Source organism: Schistocerca cancellata, chromosome 5 (assembly GCF_023864275.1).
Source record: "Schistocerca cancellata isolate TAMUIC-IGC-003103 chromosome 5, iqSchCanc2.1, whole genome shotgun sequence".
NCBI lineage: Eukaryota > Metazoa > Arthropoda > Insecta > Orthoptera > Acrididae > Schistocerca > Schistocerca cancellata.
This window is the reverse complement of record NC_064630.1, coordinates 77,633,159-77,659,824: the sequence shown is the minus strand read 5'-3', so window position 1 is coordinate 77,659,824 and position 26,666 is coordinate 77,633,159. Positions and strand designations below refer to the sequence as shown.

The following is a 26,666-nucleotide window of genomic DNA, read 5'->3' as shown; positions in this document are numbered from 1 at the left end:
GAACAAACATGTGAAAATTGTGGTAGGGAACGCAAACGGACGATGTCAGTTTATTCCGAGAATTTTAGGAAAGAGTGATTCACCTGTAAAGGAGACCGCATATAGAATGCTGGTGCGACCTATTCTTGAGTACTACTCGAGTGTTTGGGATACATACCAGGTCGGATTGAAGGAAGACATTGAAGCAATTCAGATGTGAGCTGCTTAATTCGTTACCAGTAGGTACAAACAACATATAAGCGTTACGGAGGTGCTTCAGGAACTCAAATGGGAATCCCTGGAGGGAAGGTGATGTTCTTTCTGAGAAACACTGTTGAGAAAATTTAGAGAACCGACAACATCGTTGTGCATAAGGACCACGAAGACAAGATATGAGAAATTAGGACTTTTATGGTGGCATACAGATAGTCGTTTTACCCTCACTCTATTTGCAAGTGGAATAGGAGGGGAAATGGCAAGTAATGGTGCAGGATAACCTCCACCATGCACAGTACAGTGGCTTATGGAGTATTTACGTATATGTAGATGTAGATGTAGTGTAGAAATTTTCAGTTCTTCTTGTATTGCCTGTTGCTGACAATGAATACCATGAACTGCAACAACATCCCTTTTCTCCAAAAAGTGCTGCAATGATGTTCAATAAGATTTTTTTTACTATCTCAGAATCTGAAAATGGCTTATGTTGTTCATTAAGAGGCTAACAAACGCGCAACACTTTTTCGGAAGATTTTGCTTCCCTGGTCATAGAGCGATTTTGTAAGACCATGCTTTTTTTTTTGAAAGAATGTAGATATGCCTAGAGATTTTTTTGACGAGCTTCACTACATGAACTGTTGATGAGATATTCGGTGCTGTCACTTTAATTTGGCACATTTAACTCAAGCGACACTTTTGTTGCGTATAAGGCTAAATGGAACAGCTCCAAGCCTATCACACAGCATTAAAAAATTTTGTTCCATCAACTCAATCAAAAACTTCCTGTTTTTACTATCTTTTTACGATTTTTGGCATCCAATTAGATGCAGAGAAACGTTATAAGCTTCTTTTTATTACAGTAACAATTAACAAAGCTCTGTGCAGGATTGCAACAACTCTTGACGAAGTGAAGATAAAAATTTGTTTATTTATTTGGATTCCTCCTTTATAAAAATGCCACTGTGCAGCACAAAGCACGTGCTGATGCTCTGTAAGGCAACTGCTTCCACGACACAGGCCGCTGCTGCTGTGTACACCTGCCTGAAAGGTAAAATTGACATTTTACATCACAGTTTCATAAAGCGGCGTTACGCTTTCATTCGAGTTACAGACAAAAAACTGTGTCGAATTGAATATTCCTGCTCTGATTAAAATAGGCTTCATAGGTTGCCAAAGATCGATTTGTAAATTTCCTATTTCATTAAATAAAATTCTTTTATTGCCTTTAGGTGTACAGAGCTTTTGTGTAGATCAACACAACTCTCTGTGCTGGCCGGCCAGCTTGTTCCCCTCTGCTCCCTCTCTCCAGTGCACCCTCCTGCATACACAGTGTAGGAACTATGTACTTAATCTACATACTAATCATTAAGAACTCAAATGAGTTATGCAGTTACTTGTACAGTGCTATTAAAAGTGGTAAGGATGGCACTCAAAGGTATTGTTTTATACAGAAAAATACTTTTTAAATAATTTTCTTTACTATAGTTTCAAAATACTTTCAGCTGTCCAGTTTTTGACCTTCTGCTGACCGGACTTGACTGGGTTCTCTAGTTGCCAACTATTCTTATAAAGAGTATCAATAATTTTGGTATATGGGCTTCAAGGCGCATTACCGAGGACTCCACAAATGCCACTGAATGCTGTCCTTGGATGAGGCAAATATCATCATACCTCAACTGAATTTGTCATATATAGGGCAGTATATTTCCTACAGGTGATTATATAAAATTCGGAGAAGTGACATGTGGATAAATTAAATAAAGTACTTTGAAAAAGTAATTTAAGTTCGAGTCACACTTGACTAAGTGGATTGAGGTGGAATGTGAGTTGTCCCATGACGACTTGGATACTTTTTCCATGAATGTTCTTCCACAGAAGTCGCTAGATATACTAATAGTACCTGGGAGCGAAAAAATGTTTAGGTTTTATTACATCTTTAATAACGAAAAGCCTGCACCGTGCATCAATAAGAACATAAACTGACGAATAGCTTTCTTTAAAGGCCAATCTACACTGGCCTACACGTCACGCTAAAGCATTTCACAATGCGTTTCAAGTGGCAGCATTCACAAAAGCCGTTAACCGACCGTCACATCTTGTCAGGTGTTTTCCAGAAGAAACTTTTGACGGTGTTGCCGTCTGCTAAGATCGGAAGTTAACCCATTTTCGGCACACTCATTCATGTTGTAGTTGTGCTTTTGTGTCTTCTTAATATTTATTTTGTTTTTGTGCTTTGTTTTCGTTACAAACTGCAAATATCCTATGACAAATTGATCATTTTTTCCATAGAGTGTTCTTCCATAAGTTCAGATATCCGAAAGTGAAAATTGTTTATGTTTTACAATAACTCAACAGAGCTTATTCCCACACTTTATACAAGTAAGAACATACGTTTGTGAAAGAGTTTTTATTAAATAACGTTTTAAGTCATCTCTAATGAAGGTGAAATATGTAGCTGTTTTATGATGTTACAATTATATAATGAAAAAATACAATAACCAAGGTAAACAGGCTCTATTTATTCTCATATAAATATTGTTAGATGTGTTTGTATGTATATGTTTTCGCTAGAAAATAAATGTCAATGTTTTGAAATGTTGCTTCAGTTTCAGCACTTTACCACGGAAAACTGCTCAGGAACTAACTTTATGAAGTTTGCTTTGGCCATTAATAAACTTCATCGTTACTAGTTTCTGAATACCGATACTGTATCCGACTTTTTGTATAGATGATAGTAACCTATAACCTAACTTCCATTTTTTGGTACTGGACTAAACGAATTGGCGTGACATGATGTGACGGACAGTGTGAATACATTCTAAGGAGACGGTGTCATGATGTAACGTGACGGGAAGCGATGGCCAGTGTGAACTGGGAACTGGCCGTATATAACCTTTTTTAACGGCGAATACACTGGATAAGATAGAAAGACTCTATATATTTTCTTCTAAAAGTTGTTTGGTGTGTTTGTATGTCCATATTTTCTCTAACAGATAAACGTCAATGTTTTAAAATGTCTGGAAGGCACTTTTTCTGAAGTTTCATTTCCAAGCATTGTACCATGGAAACTTTGTTGAGGACATCCGCTATGATGCTAGTACCTCAACTCTGATGCAGTATTTCAACACTTTGAATCGTGGGTGATATCTCAGAACTACCCTCTCATCATTTGGTTCTGGGCTTAGTGAAACAACATTGTCTTTAGTTTAGGATGACGTCGCCTTACGTTCATTCTTTTGACGTCCAGTGTGAATTACCTTTAATTTATTTAACAATTGGCTTATTTGCATTGATAAGGCCCTATTTCATAGATACATTTCTATAACAACACATTTGCTTTTCAGAGTATCGTTGTTTATTCCGTTGCCTCTATCAACAAAGATAGGTGTTAATTTTGGTTGTTTCTAGAAACGTTGAGGAATATTGTTTCGATTACGCATTTGTTTGGTGTTCCGATACATCATCTTTGCATACATCTTTGGCTAAGCGTGTATCTGTGCTTGCAGAAAATATTATGTGTAGTGGAAGTTGTTCGTTGGGTGATGTTGCGTGTTTAAATTATTTAGTGTATCTTAAACTGTGTGATTAACGACCAGGTTAATGTATATTTTAATTTTGTGAAATGGCGAACATTGCTGCACAGAGAATCAAGCGAGAATTCAAAGAAGTCATTAAAAGTGAAGAGGTAAATTCTAGTTATGTTTAATATATGACGAATATTGTTTGAGATATGTTTATCAGAACTGAAGTTTGCCAATTTGTGTTTACAGTCTGTGGATATTATAGTGTCATAAACCTCCACCTAGTTTGTTTTTGTATGCTGACCTACTTTCACACGCAGGAACGCAATGGATTTAAAGGCGTTATTCTATCATGAGTTATTTGTGAAAGGGTGGCGAGCAACATGCCTAACTGTATTAATAGATCACAGTGCATAGTTGTGGAAATATATGGAAATATAGAACGGCATATGACACTGAGGAAATCCACTGTTAACGCGCTTTCGTACGTATCGCTAGAAGTGCTCCTGATAGTTCAGTCGCCGTGTAAACAGATGCAAGAGATGAAATTTATGTTTTTTAGTGAACTAACATTGGCTACAATCATGTGTTTTGGTGCGTTGGAACCTCTTTGTCCATATAGTAGTAGTCGTATATATAGCTTTTCATGTTGCTTATGTAAAGTGAATTACTGTAGAGAAGACTTGATCCTTAGGGGATGAAATGATGTAGCCACATGATTACTGTAGAGTAGGCTTGATCCTTAGGGGATGAAATGATGTAGCCACATGATCATTTTATTTATAAACGCACACACTTAAGTCGGGAACTGTTATTTATGATATTGCAGGCAGACGTTCATTGACTCTTGGAGCTACAACGCTGTGAAGATTTGAAGGTCATTGTCATTTTTTAATCAAGGCAGTCGTGTACTTGGTAGACGTGCAAGTTTCTTGATCTTACATATCGGAAATAATGCTAACCCTTTCACTCGTTGGGCACTGTGTGTTAGAACACTAGCCACTTTAAGTAGCTTTGTTACTCATCACAAATCATTTGTGATTGCTGCAGTAATATCCACTTACATGCATTGATTCTAATCTTATACAGTTACGCTCTGTATTTTAATAGATTGTATTGTTTATTCATTGTATGAAAAGTAACATATTCCAGTTTGTGTACATATTCTCCCATGAATGTTTAAGGCTGTAAGGTCCAGTAGGACCTTTAGTGTGAGGTTTCTTCCCCCTTGATAAAAAAAAATAAAGTCTGGAACAGAGCCCCTTCATTTATCCTTGCTAATATATGAAACTTGCAAACATTGTGCATAGAAATATTCGTTGGAGGCATCCCTGTTATAAAATGCAGACTTTTCACCAAGAAGAGGCAGATTTTCAAATGATAACTCCAGTTACTCCGTCTTCGGCCATCCTCTTCAGATTGCGTAATTTCTACTTGCCTTTATGTCATCTATCGTCTTGTATCTCTTCCTTGCTTTCAGTCTCCTTTCATGAACTAGACCTTCCAAAGTGTCAGTAGGCATTCCCACCTCATTGAATGTCCCATCCAGTTGTTCTTCCTTTCTCTTATAACCTGTATCAGTCTTCTTCTCTCACCAACAATTTCCAACACTTACTTTTCCATCCAGCTTATCCTCTTCATTCTCCACTGCACCCACATATCAAATGCTTCCAGCCGTTTCTCATTATCTCATCTCACTGTCCATGTTTATGCCCTGTAGAGTGCCACGCTCCAGGTAAAACACCTGCCAAGTCTTTACCTCAGACTTTCGTCTAGTGTGCCACATAATAATCTCTTCTTTATATTGAATGCCTCCTTCACAGTGGAGTGACTGTAAATCCCTGTGTATGCTACAGATGAATCAGTTATCACAATCTTTATTTTATATTCCCATTCATTGGTTTTTTTTTTTTATGTCTCAATGGAGTTGTTGCCTTCCTACATAACCTAGACATATAAAATCATTCATCTCGGCAACAAATTTGTGCACTCCTAAGGTAATCAGACTGTGAAAAATACTGGTGGATACAACCAGAGAACTGTGTCTATGAAGATCACTGTTCATACTTGACCAGAAGAAAAAGTAAAGAAAAATTCTGTAATTCAAAATGCAGCATCATCACCTGTCCCAAATGCTAAACAGCCAATTAAAAACAGGAACAAGTTTAAAGTGAGCTCCAAAACTGATCACATTTCTCTTTCAGTGTTTCCTGAGACTCAGCAAGACAACATTTAAGACCAGGTGGAGTGTGAAGTCAATTTCAAAGAGCCAGTGGACCACGGAGTGCCACATTCTTCATTGGTTGCAGATTTGCACCCACACTTGTCAGCTCTGAGAATATTTTTAAAAGTTCAAGCCGATGGCGATTCCGATGACCTGTGTGGCACTGGAGCCTCTATCTCACCTGATTTGCACACCATGCTCGTACATATTTTACCATCTCAATCAGTGCAAAATGCTATTCTGGGTCATGACCCACCATTTTGGTCCCCCCCTCCACAAACCCACCCGCAGAGTGATCATTCAGTGAAATTTTAATTGGTATTATTGACATCTCTCTGAACTGCAACAGTTATTGCCATCCTACTTGACAGTCAGCATTCAGCATAGCCCTATACCTTCATACATTACTATTCCTACTGTTGACAGTCGGCATAGCCCTATAAGAAAAACAGCTCTCTACCAATCCCTATCCTACCCTCATAAATTACTGTTCCTACAGTTGGTATAAACTGTGCCACACACAGGGGGCCATCAGGAGGACTCTGTATGCTCATTCTCACTGATGTTCATAGCGAGAAGGTGCCTTTTTTGCATCTGTAGTAGTAATCGCTGTGGTGGTTCAGATAACCACTACTTTCACCTTCCGCAATATTAATGCACCTTTTGATAGAGAAATAATATCCTGAGGTGATCAGCTAGAGGGCAACAACTCCCTCCAGTCTTCCACCCACTTGGGGATTTCAGTGTGAGGGAGCATCAGGCAGTCTGGAAGCGGTCTCCCGATGGAGCAACTACTCTCTAATTTCTACCGCTAATCTCAATGATGAAACCACTTGCCACTTTGTTTTAGTGCAGATCATCGCACTTCTCATGCGCAAAAATCTCTGTGAAGATGATCACTTTTGATGTACTTGTCACTTCCATGCCACTATTAATCAAGCCTCCCTCCCCCCCACTTCCCCAGACAGTACTAGTGTTATAATAAATGCCAGAAGACAGCAAGTCGCAAAAGAGATTGTTAATGATCTTTTTCAGATATAAGTAATACTCTGAAAATGGGCATTCTAAATTTTGAGGAAACACAGTATATTCAGTTCTGTACAACAGCTAGTCATACCAACAATTGATGTAGCACATGAATTGGAGTCGGCAAATAGGGTAGAATGCTCCAAATTTTTTGGTGGACACTTACACATTGATGAATTGATGAAAACTTGTACAGGAAGAATATTGCTGAGTTTCACAAACAGTTAAGTTCGGCTGTGTATGCTCTTCATATAATTGCTAGTCTTGGAAGCAAACAAATAAACTTCCTGACATATTTTGCATATTTCTGCTCAGTAACATCTTATGCAACTATTTTCTGTGTTAACTAACCTATTAGAAAGTATTAATTGCACAAAAACGGGCAGTAAGAGTAATATACAGTATTCGCTCACAGTTGTCATATAGGTAACTCGTCAAGGAGTTGGGCATTTTAACTGCACTGTCATAATACATATATTTGCTAATGAAACTCGCAATAAATAATCCATCACAGTTTGAGAACAACAATGATGTCCATACTTTTTCACTACGGGAAAAAATTATCATTATTACCCGTTATTAAGTTGCCATGGCTCACAAAGGAATTCAATTGCAGCAATTAAAATGTTTGATCATTGCCCAGTAACATAAAATGTCTGACAGGTAGGTTTTAAATCTAACCTAAAATCATTTCTCCTGGACAACTCATTCTATTCCATGGATAAATTTCGATTTGAGAAATGGAGTCGCACAAGTAGGATTAAAAATGATGTGTTTAGTAATATTAATACTACTTCGGTACATATTCTGTAAACTGACTCATTCCACAGCAGTTCGATAAAAGAATCATTCAGACTATCTATGGAACATGTAACTAACTAAACCAGCCAGCTACCGTGCTGGGCATTTGTGAGATAACTTTAGTTCAGGTATAATCGGCAATGTCATCACAGATGACTTTGCTGAAGTCTTTTATGCAGCCTCATCAGGAATTATTGTCTTCCTCCCAGGTATTGGCCAAGCTGCATGATCTATTTGTCCGCTAATGGCAAACGATTGCCCCCGGCCTCTTACTTAATGACAGTATCTACAGACTCATCTGTCCTTGCTGAAAGCTTTGCATACCACTTGACAGTTACATCACCCTCTGCTTCCTATTACACAACTTCACAAGTGTGTAAATAGTGGGTGAATGATGAGTTTCTTTTACTGTAAACTGCCTTGAGCCGTGGAATGAATGAAGATTGTGTAGAATTCTCAGCAAGGCCTAACACCGTGTCTCAATTCACAGTCAAATGATTTTGCACTTCAAAATGGATCATAAATGCTACCTATTTATGGTTACCAGTCGTATCTGGTTAGAGAGGAATTCTCCTCTAAGTCATGGGGCAGTACCATCATCCCAGTCCCAAGGCCAGGCAAACACTTAGTTACCATTGACAGCGACAGACCAATCGGTCTTACAAAAATTTTACACAAATTGTTCAATAAATTGGAACATCAGTTGTGCTGTACCCTTTAATCACACATCCCGTTGTCCACCCATTAGTGTGACTTCCTGGAGGACTGGCCCATAACTGAACACCTAATATAGTTGGGAATGACATACTGCATGCCTCCAACATCATCATCTTATTGCTGTCTGTTTCATTTTGCATAAGGCGTGTGATACTGCCTGGCATCAACCACATCTTAACCTTTCTTCACGGTTGGGATTTCTGGAATGTTTTACCATTTTTTTTTACCACAGCTTTTTGTTTCCTCTACTGTTCATGTGTGGTAGTCAGTGCATCCCTCAGTTCCCCATAGGTCCAAGAGATGGTGATCCTCAGAGCACAGTATTGAGCCTACACTCTCTCTTATAGCCATCAGTAAACTCCCCCATGCGGGTCTGGTTGTTAGAATAGGCCCGAGGTATTCCTGCCTGTCATAAGAGGCGACTAAAAGGAGTCTCAAACATTTTGGCCTTTATTTGATGGTCCCCTGTAGGGTTTGACCTCCATTTTTCAAAATTTGTTGATAATGGACTTCTTAGCTCTTTTGCGCCTGGTATCCAGCACGGTAGCCAGCTCATTATGGTAGGGCTGCCCTGTACCCTGTTGGTTGTAGCTCCCTGACCACACGGATCGCTCTTCTATTGCCTGCACCATTAACTCCCCACGTATGCCAAGGAGTAGATGCCCCTCACCCTGGGGCATTGGGACTCCCAGCAGTGGCTTGGAAGTTCCATGCGGCTTTTCGCGGATGATGCTGTAGTATACAGAAAAGTTGCAGCATTAGAAAATTGTAGCGAAATGCAGGAAGATCTGCAGCAGATAGGCACTTGGTGCAGGGAGTGGCAACTGCCCCTTAACATAGACAAATGTAATGTATTGCGAATACATAAAAAGAAGGATCCTTTATTGTATGATTATATGATAGCGGAACAAACACTGGTAGCAGTTACTTCTGTAAAATATCTGGGAGTATGCGTGCGGAACGATTTGAAGTGGAATGATCGTATAAAATTAATTGTTGGTAAGGCGGGCACCAGGTTGAGATTCATTGGGAGAGTCCTTAGAAAATGTAGTCCATCAACAAAGGAGGTGGCTTACAAAACACTCGTTCGACCTATACTTGAGTATTGCTCATCAGTGTAGGATCCGTACCAGATCGGGTTGACAGAGGAGATAGAGCAGATCCAAAGAAGAGCGGCGCATTTCGTCACAGGGTTATTTGGTAAGCGTGAGGGCGTTACGGAGATATTTAACAAACTCAAGTGGCAGACTCTGCAAGAGAGGTGCTCTGCATCGCGGTGTAACTTGCTCGCCAGGTTTCGAGAGGGTGCGTTTCTGGATGAGGTATCGAATATATTGCTTCCCCCTACTTATACCTACTGTGGAGATCACGAATATAAAATTAGAGAGATTAGAGCACACACGGAGGCTTTCAGACAGTCGTTCTTCCCGCGAACCATACGTGACTGGAACAGGAAAGGGAGGTAAGGACAGTGGCACGTAAAGTGCCCTCCGCCACACACTGTTGGGTGGCTTGCGGAGTATAAATGTAGATGTAGATGCCGAGTGACCTTTGTTGCGGCTGGGTGGTGCCTGTGGGGAGGGCCCCTGGTCAGAGTGGGTGGCATCAGGGTGGTTGACACGCCGTGAAGTGTAGTATGTCATCTCTTGCTGGTGGTCAACAAACATCAGCAGTCTCCAAGTGGTCAAGGTCTAACTTCAATGCTAAGAAATACGAACCCAAATCGTCCCCCTCCCGCCGGCCACACCATTGGAGGAACACCAGGCTAAGGATGGCAGCGAAGCTTATTCACCCCGGTACCTTGAATGAAGGAGAGTTGATGGGGAATCTTTCTTGTCAATGAAACCTCTGATTTTTGTGGAGCATTTAGGGGACAAGTTTGGGGAGATGGAGGGCTTGTCCAAAATGCGGTCAGGGTCGGTCTTCATCAAAACAGCCAGTCATGGGCACTACTTGCCTGTGACAAGCTGGGGATGTTTCTCTTTCCATCATGCCCCATAAGAGCTTAAATATGGTCCAGGGTATCATATTTCAAAGGGACCTTCTTTTGCAGTCTGACGATGTGCTGTGCACCAATTTAGAGCGGCGAGGTGTCCGTTTCACCTGCGCGTCCACTGGTGTCCAAGGGATAATCAGGTTGGCTCCAGTGCCTTCATCTTGTCCTTTGAGGGCCAAGGTGATGGTCTACGCTGTGATGTAAAGCCATATATCCCTCCCCTGATGTGGTGCTTTAAGTGCTGGAAGTTCGGCCATGTCTTCCCACTGTACTTCCAGCGTCATTCGTTGGGACTGTGGATCGTCTTTACATCTCAATACTCCCTGTACCCCACCTACTATCTGTGTCAACTGCGGAGAGCACCATTCGCCTTGCTTGTCAGACTGCAGGATTCTCCAGAGAGAAGGTGTGGTGTGCGTACTGTAAGACCTTCAGTACACACACCATCATATTATTTGACTTGTCACTCTAACGAAGTAGACCCCCCTGCGGGTTCGGGGGTTAGAATAGGCCCGCGGTATTCCTGCCTGTCGTAAGAGGCGACTAAAAGGAGTCTCACATGTTTTAGCCTTATGTGATGGTCCCCTCTCGGGTTTGACCTCCATCTTTCTAAATTATTCCGAAGAGCGAGCCAATTGGGGAAGGGCGCCTTACATGGTGCACTGTATCCGTCGTGCAATTAGACCTTTAGCCGGCTTTCACGTCGTTGCAATGGTGTCCCGCTCGTTTTCGATCTTTAGGGCGGGGATACGTCCCTGGGTGCGATTACCACGCTGCCCTCTGCAGTGTTTCTTTTAACTGCGACGACGACCTTGGACAGTTTTGCACCTAAGATCCAGCACGGTAGCCAGTCCGTTGTGGTGGGGCCGCCATGTACCCTCTTGGTTGTAGCCCCCTGACAACACAGGGATCGCTCTACTGATGCCTGCGCCGTTAACTCCCCACGTATGCCAAGGAGTAGATGCCTATCCTCCTGGGGTATCAGGACTCCCGGCAACGGCCATCCTGCCAGGTGGCCTTTGCTGTGGCTGGGTGGCGCCCGTGGGGAGGGCCCTTGGTCGGAGTAGGTGGCATCAGGGCGGATGACCCGCAATGAAGCGTGGTACATCATCTCTCGCTGGCGGCCAGCCGCCAGCAGTCTCTAAGCGTTCTCGGGCTCAATTTAATGCTCAGAAGTACGATCCGAAAACGTTCCCCTCCCTGGCCACACCGTGGGAAGAGCGTAAGTCCCAGGATGGAGGTAACAGTTATTCGCCCCGATTCTTAGTTTGCACGAGAGCTGATGGGGAGTCTTTTCTCTCCACAAAGCCTCAGTTCTTCGTCGAGCATTTAGAGGACAAGTTTGGGGAGGTGGAGGGCTTGTCTAAAATGCGCTCTGGCTCAGTACTGATACAAACGGCATCCTCCGCCCAGTCACGCAGCTTACTTGCTTGTGACAAGTTGGGGGATGTTAACGTTACTATTACTCCACATAAGAGTTTAAATATGGTCCAGGGTGTTATTTTCCATAGGGACCTCCTTTTGCAGTCTGATGACGAGCTGCGCGCCAACTTAGAACGTAGAGGTGTTCATTTCGTCCGGCGCGTTCATCGGGGTCCGAGGGACAATCAGGTTGCTACCGGTGCCTTCATCTTGGCCTTCGAGGGTGATACGTTACCGGAAAAGGTCAAGGTGATGGTCTACCGATGTGACGTCAAGCCCTATATCCCTCCCCCGATGCGGTGCTTCAAGTGCTGGAAGTTCGGCCATATGTCTTCCCGCTGCACTTCCAGCCTCACATGTCGAGATTGCGGACGCCCATCTCATCCCGATACTCCATGTACCCCGCCTCCCATCTGCGTCAACTGCGGGGAGCACCATTCACCTTGCTCGCCAGACTGCAGAATATTCCAGAAAGAGCGCAAAATCATGGAATATAAGACCCTGGACCGACTGACTTATACTGAGGCCAAACGGAAATACGACCGATTACATCCAGTGCGAATGACAACTTCCTACGCCGCTGCTACAACACCTGTGCTAGCCCCATCAGTTTCGCGCCTTCCGACCGGATCGACGAGTGGTACAACTCCTCCTGCCCCCTTGCCAGTGGGGGGCTCTACCCACCGGGTTGCTCCTGTGCCACCTACCTCAGGAGCAACACCATCCCCCCCATCGGGGACGTCGGTCCCCGCTTCTAAGCCGGAGAAGTGTCCAACTTCTTCGGCTTCTCACGCTCGCAAGGGGTCCCTTGGGTCCCTCCCTTCCCAGGTTTCCACCGGCGGGAAGGCTGACGATCGACAGTGGCGTAAGTGCCCACAATCTGCAGGTCGAAGGGCTTCCCGATCCTCCTCAGTCCCGGAGACTGAATCGGTGAAGCCCTCCCAGCCAGTTAAACCCAAGGAGCAGCGTGAGAAATCAAAGAAGAGCAGCTCTAAGCCCAAGGAACGCGCGGTGGTAGCCACCCCATCGCTACCTTCTAGCTTTGCGTCTGAGGACGAGGTGGAGATTCTGGCGTCCGCTGAGGACCTCGATCTCGCCGGTCCCTCAGACGCCGTGAATAGCAATAGCACTAGCACGGGTGCTCAATCGGAGGCAGCAGGTGACCCAGCGGCGTAATCTGCCGTCCCAGTCCCGGCACGCCTTTCTCAGCCATGGACAAAACCATCCTCCAGTGGAACTGCAGCGGTTTCTTCCACCATCTAGCTGAGCTCCGCCAACTTATCATCCTTCACCCTTTCCTCTGCATTGCTCTGCAGGAAACTTGGTTTCCAGCAATGCGCACCCCCGCCCTCCGTGGCTATCGGGGTTATTATAAGAACCGAGCAGCTTATGAAAGGGTGTCTGGTGGCGTCTGCATCTATGTCCTTAACTCTCTTCACAGCGAGTCTGTCCCTCTACAAACAGCTTTAGAGGCTGTCGCTGTTCGGGTGTGGACGCCGCAGGCTCTTACCGTCTGCAGTCTTTACCTTCCACCGGAGGGTGATGTCGCGCAGCATGTCCTGGCTGCGCTGATAGCCCAATTGCCGCCACCTTTCTTATTACTGGGCGACTTTAACGCCCATAACCCTCTGTGGGGTGGGTCAGTGGCAACAGGTCGAGGCGCCACCGTTGAGCATTTATTGTCGCAGCTCGATCTCTCGATTTTGAATGATGGTGCCTCCACACACTTCAGTGTGGCGCATGGCACCTACTCCGCCATTGACCTTTCAATCTGTAGCCCTAGCCTCTTACCATCTGTCCACTGGAGTGTGCATGACGACCTGTGTGGTAGTGACCACTTTCCGATTTTTCTGTCACTACCACAGCGTCACTCTTCTGGGCGCCCTAGCAGATGGGCTATGAATAAGGCTGACTGGGACTTGTTCTCCTCCACTGCCGCTATTGAGCCTCTCTCAACTGATGCCATTGATGCGGTGGTTACATCGGTCACCGCCGGCATCGTCACTGCCGCCGAGTCTGCCATTCCCCGTTCTTCTGGGTCCCCTCGGCGGAGGGCTGTGCCTTGGTGGTCGCCTGAGATCGCTGAAGCGATTAAAGATCGCCGGCGGGCGCTCCAGCGTCACAAGCGACATCCCTCCATGGACCACCTTATCGCCTTCAAACGGCTGCGTGCGCGGGCCCGCCTCCTTATCCGCCAAGGCAAGAAGGAGTGCTGGGAGCGGTATGTGTCCACCATTGGACTCCATGTCACTCCATCGCAGGTCTGGGCCAAGATTCGACGGGTCTTCGGCTATCGGACCCCTGCCAGCGTCCCTGCGCTCTCACTGAATGGAGCAGTTTGTACTGACTCCGACGTCATTGCAAACCGCTTAGCAGAGCATTTTGCTATGAGTTCCGCTTCTGCGAATTACCCCCAGGCCTTCCGCTCCATTAAAGAGCGGATGGAACGTCGGAGCCTTTCTTTTCGCACCAACGCTTCTGAACCCTACAACGCTCCATTCAGTGAGTGGGAATTTCAGAGTGCCCTTGCCGCTTGCCCTGATACCGCTCCCGGGCCAGATCGCATCCACTGTCAGATGCTGAAACACCTTTCAGTGGACTGCAAGCGACGCCTCCTCGACCTTTACAACCGTCTCTGGGTCGAGGGTGAGTTTCCGTCGCAATGGCGGGAAAGTATTGTCATCCCCATTTTGAAACCTGGAACGAACCCTCTGGAGGTGGACAGCTACCGTCCCATTAGTCTCACCAACGTTCTTTGCAAGTTGCTTGAACGGATGGTGAGCCGGCGCTTAAATTGGGTGCTGGAGTCTCGGGGCCTTCTGGCTCCGTCTCAGGGTGGGTTCCGTAAAGGCCGCTCCGCCACCGACAATCTGGTGAGCCTTGAGTCGGCCATCCGCACAGCCTTTGCCCGCCGTCAGCACCTGGTCGCTGTCTTTTTCGACATGTGGAAGGCGTACGATACGACATGGCGTCATCACATCCTTTCTACGCTTCATGGATGGGGTCTTCGGGGCCCTCTGCCGATCTTTATCAGAAATTTTCTGTCGTATCGTACCTTCCGCGTGCAAGTCGCGGCCTCGTATAGTTCCTCCCTCGTCCAGGAGAACGGGGTACCCCAGGGCTCTGTCCTCAGTGTCTGCCTGTTTTAATTGCAATAAACGGTCTCGCTGCGGCAGTAGGAAATTCTGTCTCCGCTTCCCTGTATGCTGACGACTTCTGTCTTTACTATAGTTCTATTAGCATTGCAGCAGCTGAACGTCAGCTACAGGGCGCAATCCGCAAGGCGCAGTCTTGGGCTGTAGCGCGTGGTTTTCAGTTTTCGGCTGCCAAGACCCGCGTTATGCATTTCTGCCGGCGCCGAACGGTCCATCCTGAGCCGCGGCTTTATCTTGCCTACGAACTTCTTGCTGTGGTGGAGACCCACAGGTTTTTCGGTGTCCTTTTTGATGCCCGGTTGACTTGGCTGCCTCATATCCGGCAGCTTAAACAAGCGTGTTGGCGGCATCTCAACGCCCTGCGTTGTTTGAGCCACACCCGCTGGGGCGCCGACCGATCTACCCTGTTGCGGCTCTACCAGGCGTTAATCCAGTCTCGCCTGGATTATGGGTGCCTAGCTTATGGCTCAGCATCCCCATCTGCGTTGCGGGTGCTGGACCCAATTCTCCACAGCGGGATACGCCTTGCCACTGGTGCTTTCCGCACCAGCCCTGTGGACAGCGTCCTAGTGGAGGCAGGTGTACCTCCACTGCGGTTCCGACGCCAACGTTTGCTGGCCGCTTATGCTGCCCATGTTTTTAGCTTGCCTGGGCATCCAAATTATCGTGTCTTGTTCCCGCAGTCAGTCGTCCATCTGCCCGACCGTCGGCCCCGGTCGGGTTGTCCGATCGCCGTACGCATCAAGGAGCTTCTCTGCGGGCTTGGGTTTTTCCCAGTTCCACCTCCTTTCCGGGCGCCTCTGCGTACACCCCCGTGGTGTGTTCCTCGCCCTTGCCTTCGGCTCGACTTGGCACAGGGCTCGAAGGACTCGGTCCCTCCAGAGGCCTTCCGCCGCCGCTTTTATTCCATCCTGGCTACGTATCAGGGCTCTGGAATTGTTTACACCGACGGTTCGATGGTTGCTGGTCGTGTCGGGTATGCGCTAACTCTAGGGGACCATTCCGAACAACGGTCCTTGGCGGCTGGCTGCAGCGTTTACACTGCTGAGCTAGTCGCCATCTTTCGTGCCCTAGAGTATATCCGCTCCTGCTCAGGTGAGTCCTTCGTTATCTGTAGCGATTCCCTGAGCGGTTTACGAGCTCTCGACCAGTGTTTTCCTCGTTCTCGTCTGGTGATGGCCATCCATGAGTCCCTGCATACTCTTGCGCGTTGCGGCCGCTCTGTGGTCTTTGTGTGGACTCCCGGTCATGTCGGTATCCCGGGCAATGAACATGTTGACCGCCTGGCGAAAGAGGCCACGAGTAAACAGTCTCTGGACGTTGGCCTCCCAGAGACTGATTTGCGGGCAGTCCTCCACCGAAACGTTTTTGCGCTTTGGGACGCTGAATGGCGCAATCGGATCATGCCCAATAAACTCCGTGCCATCAAGGAGACGACGACTGTGTGGCGGTCATCCCTGCGAGCCAACCGCAGGGACTCTGTCGTCCTTTGTCGGCTCCGCATTGGCCACTCCCACCTGACACACAGTTATTTACTGCGCCGGGAGGACCCTCCTGTATGTCGCTGCGGGGCGGCTTTGACAGTGGCCCACATTTTGTTGGCCTGCCCCCTTTTAGCTGTGGTCAGGCAGACATTTGCGCTGCCTGATACGCTCCCTGCCCTCTTATGTGATGACCCTGGTATGGCTGACTTAGTTTTCCGTTTTATTCGGGCAGGGGGTTTGTATTATTTACTCTGAGTGTTTGTTCTGTTCTTTTGTGTTGATTCTGGCCATTGGCCTACGATTTTACGCTGAGTTTTTAATGTGTTCTCGGTGGTTGGCTTTTCCTTTTTATCTCTATGGTCGGCCAACCACTGTCACACTCTGTGTGATTTTAATTTGTTTCGTCTGATCTCTGTAGGAGTATTTCTTGTCCTGTGTCGTCTGACGTCTTTCCTGTTGTTCGTTTTTTATTCTCTTTGGGTGGTTTCCCTTTTTTTTGGAAAAAGGGACCGATGACCATCGCAGTCTGGTCCCTTTAATCCCCCCCAAACCAACCAACCAACCAACCAACAAATATTGCAAAAGGGTCATTTCAGAAGTTCTTCTTTCTAGCACCACTGGAAAGAGTACACGTTTATCCACAAGGACACCTTGTTATATTTTAGAGTCGATTCAGTGAAGGGATGAAAAGTAAGGTTGAACTTCAACAAAAATCATGTGGAACATGTTATCATCACAAGATGGGACAGTTTGCTAAATGTACAGTTTCAGGTGAGGCAACAGTAGTGATTGGCAAACTGATGCCAAGAAATAGAAGACAAAAGAACGCTACAACAATTTGCAAAAGGCCATACTTTAGCTGGAACTCACGAAAATCACCAATTTTTGCCAATGGATTTGAACCACAGTCAAGTTAGCCAGATTGCCAGTGGTACAACTTCTTTCATGGCCTCTGTTTACCGATCAACTGATGTTAGTTTGGCTTTCATGTCAGATTTAAGCCGTATTCCTGTCCAGTACATCACCTGCATTGATGACAATCGCTGGTGGATTGATAATGTGTGAAATTGATATTGAAGAACACAATGCTCTGATCAAATTCATGCACCCTTTTGCTCCAGCTTGCTCATTTTGTGGACCTGAAAGAGAAGATAAATGCTGGATTTCTAAACAACATATGGTCATTAATATTGCAGTGCCTTCAGCAACTAGACCAGGAGTTCAGGAAATTTTCCAGAAACCATATTGAACGGTACTGAAGAAAAATTTAATTCCATGAAGTAGTAATTTTAAATAGCACATGCTTGGGAATCCACATGAAGAGACCCACATTTCGGCTTAGGAACCATGGAAAGAAACCCAATTGAGACTTTGGAACCTCGATGAAGAAACAAGCAAACACAACCATCTGCATGTAACATGTTTGACAATGTGCCAACCATACATGGTTACTTCCAGGGTAGGGATAGAAACAGACTCAATTACTGGTTTTGAACTGGTTGAGTCATCAAATTTCCATTGTTTTCATTGTTAGTTGGGACACCAGCATTAATCTACCAGTTGTCATTCTTGCTTCGGAAAGAATAATTTCAGAAATGGCCCTTTTGCAATCTTTTCATCTGAATTTCGCTCATTTATTGTAATTTTAAATGCAACACCAGTTTGTGATTGAGTATAATCAGAAATAAATGAGTAAGCAGGAAAATATACTTATAGAACCAAGTCCCTGCCATTGAAAACAAGTGTGCCAAGTTGTAGTTCTTTTACATTTTTTCTTCTTGAGATATATGATGCCGAAGAGGGTCAAAAACCTGTGCATTTTCTCTTCAGGTTTTCTTTTTTTAATCACTTTAATCTGTTTACATTTTGTCACATGTATTTTTCTGATTCACAGCCAAAAGTTATCCAAGCCCTGAAAGTAAGTGTTTCCTACTTGCTTCTGACTTGTAATAAAAGAGCTTCAAACAATCATTTTTGTTCATTTCCACACACATTCATCAAAAAGCTAGCCTTATAGAAGGCCACTGTTTCTCATATACTTAAGCTTATGATATAAAATTTTACACAGACTCATTTCTGGGATAGCTGTACAACCACAGCAAATTTCACGAAAATTGAAGCTCAAGGAGTGGGGAGACCCATGATCACTTGAGATGGAATGACGTAACTACCAGTCAAGTGGATCTACCTCTGCACCCGAAATACAGTGCAGTAGCCAGTCTGTTGTGGTGGGGTTGTCATGTATTCTTTCGGTGGTAGCCCCCTGACAATGCAGGGATTGCGCTGCCTATGCCTGAGCTGTAACCTTCACATGTCAACCAAGGAGTAGGTGCCTATCCACTTCGGGTTACTGGGACTCCGGGCAACGGCTACTGTGCCAGGTGGCCTTTGCCATGGCGAGATCCTCACATCAGAGTGAGTGACATCAGGGCGGATGACCCGCAATGACATGGATCAAACTTGGCCATCTCAGCAGTCAGGAACAGTGATTTTAAAGCAGAGGTTTACAGTCTTTGACCATGCCTCAAGACGAAAGCCAAGTAAGGTGAAATGGAAGTGGACAGTTTGCAGAGGTCTTGGCTTGTTCCCAACAGATGGTGGCTCTTTCGCTACAATGAAGCCCTGTTTTCTATGAGAATATAGAAGATGAGTTTGGGGAGGTTGCAGCAGAAGAGAAGATGGGAAATGGATCTTTGCTGATCAAAACATTGCCCACCATCCAATCACAGGCACTTCAGGCGTGTGTCAAGATAGGAGATAAACCAATCACATTTCTCCTCATACTCAGATCTATAGGATTCAAGGTTTTATCTTCTGCCTACAAACTAATGAGGAGCTCCGTACTAATTTGGTGTGGCATGGAATCAATTTTGATTGCCGCATCCAGAATGGACCCAAGGATGATAGAGTGTACACTGTAGCTTTTATTGTATCCTTTAATGGCAATATCTTACTTGAGCAGGTTAACATCATGCTTTATAGGTGTGAGGTCAGGCCTTATTCTCCTCTTTTGACGATATGTTTTAGGTGCCGAAGTTTTGACATGTGTCTTCCCACTGTTCTAATGGGGCTGTCCATTGGACGTGTGGACAGGCATCCCTTGAGGGCAGCCCTTGTGACCAGTCCCCTCAGTGTGTCAGTTGTCCAGAACTGCACCCTCCTCATTCACCGCAATGCTCATTGTTAAAGAGGGAGAAAAAATTCAAGAGTATAAAACACTTGACTGCCTTTTTCATCAAGATACGAAGAAAAATTTTGAAAGACTTCGTCCAACTGCTATGGTCTCAAATTCTGTGACTGATGTGTCAATGGCCCCCTTTCTGGATGAGGACCAGCAGCCACAGACTGTGGCCCGAAGTACAATACGTCCTCTTCACTCCTGGAAGATAAAATAGTTAAATTCTCACAGAAATTGAAGTGTCACAAGGATAAAAAGGATAAGCACAAAGATAAACTACTTTCTGAGGCTTTGGGTGTTCTGCTCCCCACGCCTGCAAAGGTTGAGCCTATACTCCATGACCACAGATCACACAATCAGGTAGACTGCCACTTGGTAATGAAGTAATCACACCCATTTGTTCCATTCGCCACTTTCTCAGACCTAACTCCAACACTCCTTCAATGGAAATGTAACAGCTACTATCGCCATCTGACCGAACTCCATTATTTACTGGCTAATTGTTCTGTAATGGTGTAGTACTTCAGGAACACTCATTGTGACAGCACACCTCCCAGCTCTGAAAAAACTACAAACCATACTTAACCAATCACATTAATGTCGAGAGAGTATCCGACGTGGTCTGTACTCTCAAACGCTCTGGTATTTTCAGTGTGCAGATGCCACTTACCACTGCACTAGAGGCTGTGGCCGTTAGTGTCTTCCTGTTAGTAGGTAATGGGTGTTTACCCTCAGATGGACCGTTCTAATATCATGAGCTGTTAAAGTTAGTGGAACAGCTACGTCCCTCATTCTTCTTACTGGGAGACTTCCATAATCCTCTGTGGAGTGGTGGCACTATGTCTCATACAGGCTGAATATTCAAACACCTACTTTCTGATGTTGACATCTGCCTACTCAACACTGGAACTACAACACATTTCAGAGTGGCCCATTGGACATACTCAGCTATCGATCTCGCAGTTCGCAGCCCAAGTATCTTACCTCTGATTCAGTCTTGCGTCCAGGGCAATCTTAGGGACAGCAACCATTTTCCTATTCACCCCCCCCCCCCCCCCTTTCCCCACAGGGTATGTGTGTGATGTGCACGGGGCCCAAGTTATTGCAGTCTCCTTCCTTTTTCCAGTTTTCCAGACTGCATTACCGTCCCTGTTCCTCTCCTTCCCTGTCCTTGTTCCTTTCTCCCTGCCTCCTCCTTTCCCTCTTGGTTGACTTGTTTATATCGACCTGGCTACCCTCCCGGCTTGGTTTTGGTTTGTGCTGTTGTTTAGTTCGCTGTTTCCATCTCCTTTTCAGCATTTTCGGTCCCCTTGGGGTTTGACATCCATTTACAACATTTTTGGTTCAGTGTGAACCATTTGGGGATGAACTCGCAACCTAATTTCCATGGTGCAGGCTCCTCTCCCCTTCCCCTCCCTTTTCCCGTTGCAACTTGGCGCCCTACCTGCTAGGTCACCAGCATGGTAGCCAGTCCATGTGGTGGGGCTGTTAAGTACCCACTTGGCTGAGCCCCCTGACAGCACAGGGATCACACTGCTAGTACCTGAGCTGTTAATGACTCCTGTATGCCAAGGGGTCAGTGCTTGCCACTTTGGGGCATCAGAACTCCCGGCAATGGCCGCCGTGCCAGACAGCCCTTGCTGTGGCTGGGTGGCGCCCACGGGGTGAGCCCCTGGTCAGAGTGGGTGGTACTAGGGTGGGTGCCTTGCACATGAAGCAACAAAATCTTCAACATCCTGGCTATTCTGTGGCCGTCTCTAAGAGTGATAGAAGACGTGACACTCCTTCTTCTGAGCCTTCAGCCTTCCCCTCCCTGGCCACCCCTTGAGAGGAGGTTCAAGCTCACCGGCTTGGGTTGAAAGTTTTCCCTTGGTACCTGGTTTGTACCAGGACAGATGGCTAAAGTTTTGCCACGACCAAGCCTTTGTTTTTCAAAAAGACGATTGAAGATAAGTATGGCGAAATGGAATCCATGAGTAAAATGTGGCCCGATTCTTTGCTCATAAAGATATCTTCTGCTGCCCAGTCTGAAGCCCTGTGTGCTCGTGACCATCTCTGTGACATTCTCTGGGCACTAATGACCATTGTAGTTGTGCGTCCTAAAACCACAAAAAAAAAAAAGTGACATCCCAGTCTCTTTAGCACCCCACCAATCTTTGAACTCAGTACAAGGCATCATTTCCCACTGGGATCTTCTTCCCAAAACTGACAAGGAGCTCCGTGCAAACCTCGAGTGGCGTAGAGTCCGATTTATCCGCCATGTACAGCGAGGCCCTAAAACGAATTGCACTGATACAGGTGCCTTTGTCCTGGCCTTCGAGGGGGATAACTTTCCAGAGAAACTAAAGGTGATGGTGTATTGGTGTGATTTAAAACCTTACATTCCAACACTGATAAAATGCTTTAAATGCTTACAGTTTGGACATATGTCTTCCCGCTGCACCAGTGATCCCCTATGCGGTGACGGTGGGTGCCCCCTCCATGAGGGAAGTGCCTGTGCTCCCCCACCAGTGTGCGTAAATTGTAATGCGCAGCATCCTCCATGCTCGCTAGCATGTCCGGTATATGTGAATGAACGACGGATTCAAGTGCACAAGACCTTGCATCGACTTACTTACACCGAGGCTTGTCTCAAGTATGACTGGCTCCATCCCGTGCCTATAACTTCTACTTTTGCTCCAGTTATGTCCATTCCCCCTCCTACCCCCTCCGCTTCCTAGCCTCGCCCCACACCTTCCGCCTCCCCCCCTCCCCCTTCCTCTCCCCCTCCCCCTCCCCATCAGCACCCTCTCCCCTGCCCAAGAAGCGCCTCCCTTCTTCTGCAGCCGCCGGTACTGGAACTCCCTCTCAGGGCTCCTCTTCCCTGGCACACCCCTGAAAGGCATTCTGCAGCTCCACATCGGCCGTGCGATCCACGGCTGGTGGACGCCTAGATTGCCAGGTGTAATTCCTTGCCTGACCTCACTACAGTCTGCCATTCTCTTCCTTCACAAGAGAAGAAGCAGAAACACAAGAACAAGGGCAAGGCCCCTCCGGTACCCCCTAAGGTGCCGCCTTTCCCTCATCCAGCCAATGAACCAACCGAAGCTGACCCCACCTATATGGACATTACTCCATCCTTATCGGTGACAGATGGTGACTTGGTGATGTGACCAGCTCCGATGCATTCGGTTCCCATTTGGACTCCAGCTTGAGAATCCTCCAGCAGAATTGTAATGGCTATTTGTGTCACCTCCCAGAGTTACAGCCTCTTTTTTCCTCCTACTCTGCTGCTTGCGTTGCTCTCCAGGAGATCCATTTTGTCAATTCTTACTCACCCATCCTTCGTGGGTTCCACGCTTTTTGTTGAAACCGAATTGGCCCCTTGCGGGCTTCTGGTGGTGTTTGCACATTGGTCCGCAAGGACATTGTTAGTAAATGGGTTCGCCTCCATACCGCTCTGGAAGTAATTGTTATCGGGGTCCATCTGGCCACTCCAATCACAATCTGTAATCTCTACCTCCCGCCTGACAGGCCGCCCATATCCCTTGCCCTGACCACCCTTCAACAACAACTCCCTTCTGTTTCTAGGGGACTTTAATGCCCACAACCCTCTTTGGGGTAGTCACACGACTACTGCCCTGGGCAGGACAGTTGAAGCTGTTCTGGCAGGGCTTGACCTCTTGTCTCCTAAACACTGACACTCCCACACACTTTAGTGTGGCACACAGCACTTTCTCTGCCATTGACCTCTCCATCTGCAGTCTCGGCCTTCTTCCCTCCATTCAGTGGGGTGTTCACGATGACTTATGTGACAGTGATCATTACCCGATTGTTTTGACCTTCCTTCGGTATATCTCGCTCTGTCACCCTCTCAGGTGAGCTTTCTCTAAAGCTGATTGGGGTGCCTTCTCCACTGCTACCATCCCTCCTGTACTACCACACAGTAGCATTGATGAGTTTACACAGACTTTGACTGCTGCCATTCTTTCTGCAGCTGTTTCAGCCATCCCTTCTTCCTTGGGTTTCCCTCATCAGAAGATGGTTCCTTGGTGGACTCTGGAAATTGCTGCGGCCATGAAAGACTGCCACTGTGCTCTTCAACGCTTCAAGCGGCACCCTTCTACTCCTCTCCTTCTGGTCTTTAAACGATTCCGCACCTGGGCCCGTTACGTAATCAAATTCCAGAAACGGATTTGCTGGGAATGATATGTGGGTGCCATAGGACCGCACACCCCCTCTTCACAAGTCTGGGCGAAACTCAGGCGAATTTTTGGCCATCGTCCTCCCACTGGTGCTGCAGGAATTTCTGTGCGTGGTGTTGTCCTTACCCATACCAACTTTGTAACAGATCATTTTGCTCAACACTTTGCCGAAGCCTCTGCATTGACTCAGTATCCGCCCACGTTCCTCCTCCTGAAAGAGGAACGACCACCTTTGTCTTTTGTTTCTCACTGCTTGGAGTCTATTTAGCGAGTGGGAATTCGCCAGCGCCCTCGCCCTTTGTCCCAACAGGGCTCCTGGACTGGAACGGATACATTACCAAATGCTCCAACACTTATCAGTGACTGGCCATTGTTTTATACTGACCTTTTTCAACCATCTGTGGAGTGAGGGGCAGGAAAGCATTGTTATTCCGGTGTTGAAGCTGGGGAAGGCACCTCTTCAGTTGGATATCTACCGTCCAGTTAACCTTACCAACACCCTCTGCAAGCTCCTTGAACACCTGGTGAGTTGGCGGCTGTTCTGGATCCTTGAATTCCGCAACATTTGTCATTGACTCAAGATGATTTTCGTTGTGGCCGCTCCGTGGTGGATAACTTAATCCACCTGGAGTCTGCTATCTGGTCGGATTTTGCCCATCGGCAACAGCTCATTACAGTCTTATTTGACCTGCATAAAGCCTACATCATCACCTGGCGCCACCACATTCTCACCACTCTTCATGAACGGGGCTTTCGTGGTGCCCTGCCCGTTTTTATTCGTAACTTTCTTTCTTATCGCTCTTTCCAGGTCGAAGTTGGTTCCTCCTACAGCACTTCCCATTGGCAAGAAAATGGGGTTCCCCATGGTTCCGTGCTGAGCATCCCTCTCTTTCTCGTCGCCATTAATGAACTAGTGGCAGCTGCTGGGTCGACAGTGTCTTCCTCTTTCTATGCTGACGATTTTTGTATCTACATCACTTCCTCCATCATGGGTTAAGCAGGACGCTGTCTACCGGGTGCGGTCTTGGGCTCTCTCCCATGGCTTTCAGTTTTTGGTGGCCAAGTCGTGTGTCATGCATTTCTGCCGTTGCCGTACCGTCCATCCCCATCCGGACCTGTTCCTTGGTGGCCAATCCCTTGAGGTGGTGGACACCCAGCACTTCTTGGGTCTGGTCTTCGATGCCCGGTTGTCATGGCTCCCTTATCTTTGCTAGCTGAAGAGGATGTGCTGGTTACGTCTCAATGTTCTTAGATTTCAGTGCAATACCACCTGGGGCGCCGACCGCTCTATTCTTCTGCGATTGTGCAAAGCAATGGTCCACTCACGTTTAGACTACGGGAGTCCTGTCTGTGGTTCTGCGTCACCTTCGACATTGCAGATCCTACACCCCATCCACCATTGTGGGATACGCCTTGCGACTGGTGCCTTCCTTACTAGCCCCGTGATTAGCCTTCTTTCAGAGGCGGGGATTCTACCGCTGTGAGTTTTGCGCCACAACAGCTGATATCTTATGCGCTCCGCATTCGCTGCACCCCAAAGCACCCTAATTATGGTCTCCTTTATCCAGACACGGAGATCAACCTTCCGCGGCAACTGCCACGATGTGGGCTTACCATGGCTGCCCGCATTGGTAGCTCTTTTATGAGCTGCAGCACTTCCCTTTACCGCCTCTTTTCTCTGCTCACGCACATACCCCTCCATGGTGCATCTCTCAGCCACAGCTCTGTCTTGATCATCTCTCCATCACTTCAAAGTATTCTGTCCCTCTGGAGGCCCTTCACCACCAGTTCTACTGTCTCCGCAGTTCATTCCAGGGTTCAGAAGTTATTTATACTGATGGTTCCATGGTTGCTGGTCACACTGGTCATGCTTACACCTATGCGAGACACACAGAACTTCATTCCTTGCCAGATGGCTGTAGTGTTTTTACTGCAGAATTGGTAGCCATCTTGCGCGCACTGGACAATGTCCGCTTCTGCTCAGGACTGTCCTTCACTATCTGTAGTGACTCCTAGAGCAATTTGCAAGCTATCAGCCATTGCTTCCCTCATCACCTGTTGTTCATAGCTATCCACGACTCCCTTTCTCTACTTGATCAACGTGGATGCTCAGTGGTTTTCATTTGGATCCCAGGCCATGTTGGGATCCCTGGCAATGAAATTGCCAATCGACTGGCTGAATTGGCTACTAAAGGACCTTTTCTTGCTGTTGGCATTCCAGAAATAGACCTTCGCTCGGCATTACGTCGTCAGGTTTTGGGACTTTGGAAAGCAGAATGGCACACTCTTTCTTCACCACCGAACAAGCTCAGAGTGATAAAGGATTCTACAACTATGTGGCAGTCCTCCTTACGGGCCTCTCGTAAAGCCCCTGTAGTCCTTTGCCGGCTCTGCATCAGCCATACTTGGCGGACTCACGGGTATCTCCTGCGTCGTGAGGACCCCTTCTCTGTCATTGTGGATCAATGTTGACTGTGGTCCACCTCTTGCTGGACTTAGCCGCCCTGCGACAGACTTTTAGCTTTCCTGACTCGCTACTCCTGGCGTTAGCTGACAATACCTCAGCAGCTGATCTAGTTTTACGATTTCTTCATGATGGGGGTTTGTATCACTTTATTTAGGGGTGGGACATTCAACCTTATCAGTGGGTGGAGGGGATGGCAGGCCATCTTGCTCCTCCCTCCGCCTCGATTGAACTGGCATCGACTGGGCTTGGTGGTTCACCCCCGCCCCCTGCCCTCCCATGCCTTTCTTTATGGGGTC

The 26,666-nt window shown here is 46.6% G+C and overlaps 1 protein-coding gene across 1 annotated transcript in view; it reads left to right on the top strand.

The window, feature by feature from the left end:
• The first annotated feature begins 3,662 nt into the window (after positions 1-3,662).
• Positions 3,663-26,666, top strand: part of LOC126187827 (ubiquitin-conjugating enzyme E2-22 kDa) — a 104,124-nt gene continuing 81,120 nt past the window's right edge. Inside the window, exon 1 of the mRNA XM_049929125.1 lies at positions 3,663-3,880. Within this exon, the coding sequence (XP_049785082.1) occupies positions 3,818-3,880 (63 nt within the window). The 5' untranslated portion in view covers positions 3,663-3,817. The remainder of the gene's footprint in view (positions 3,881-26,666) is intronic.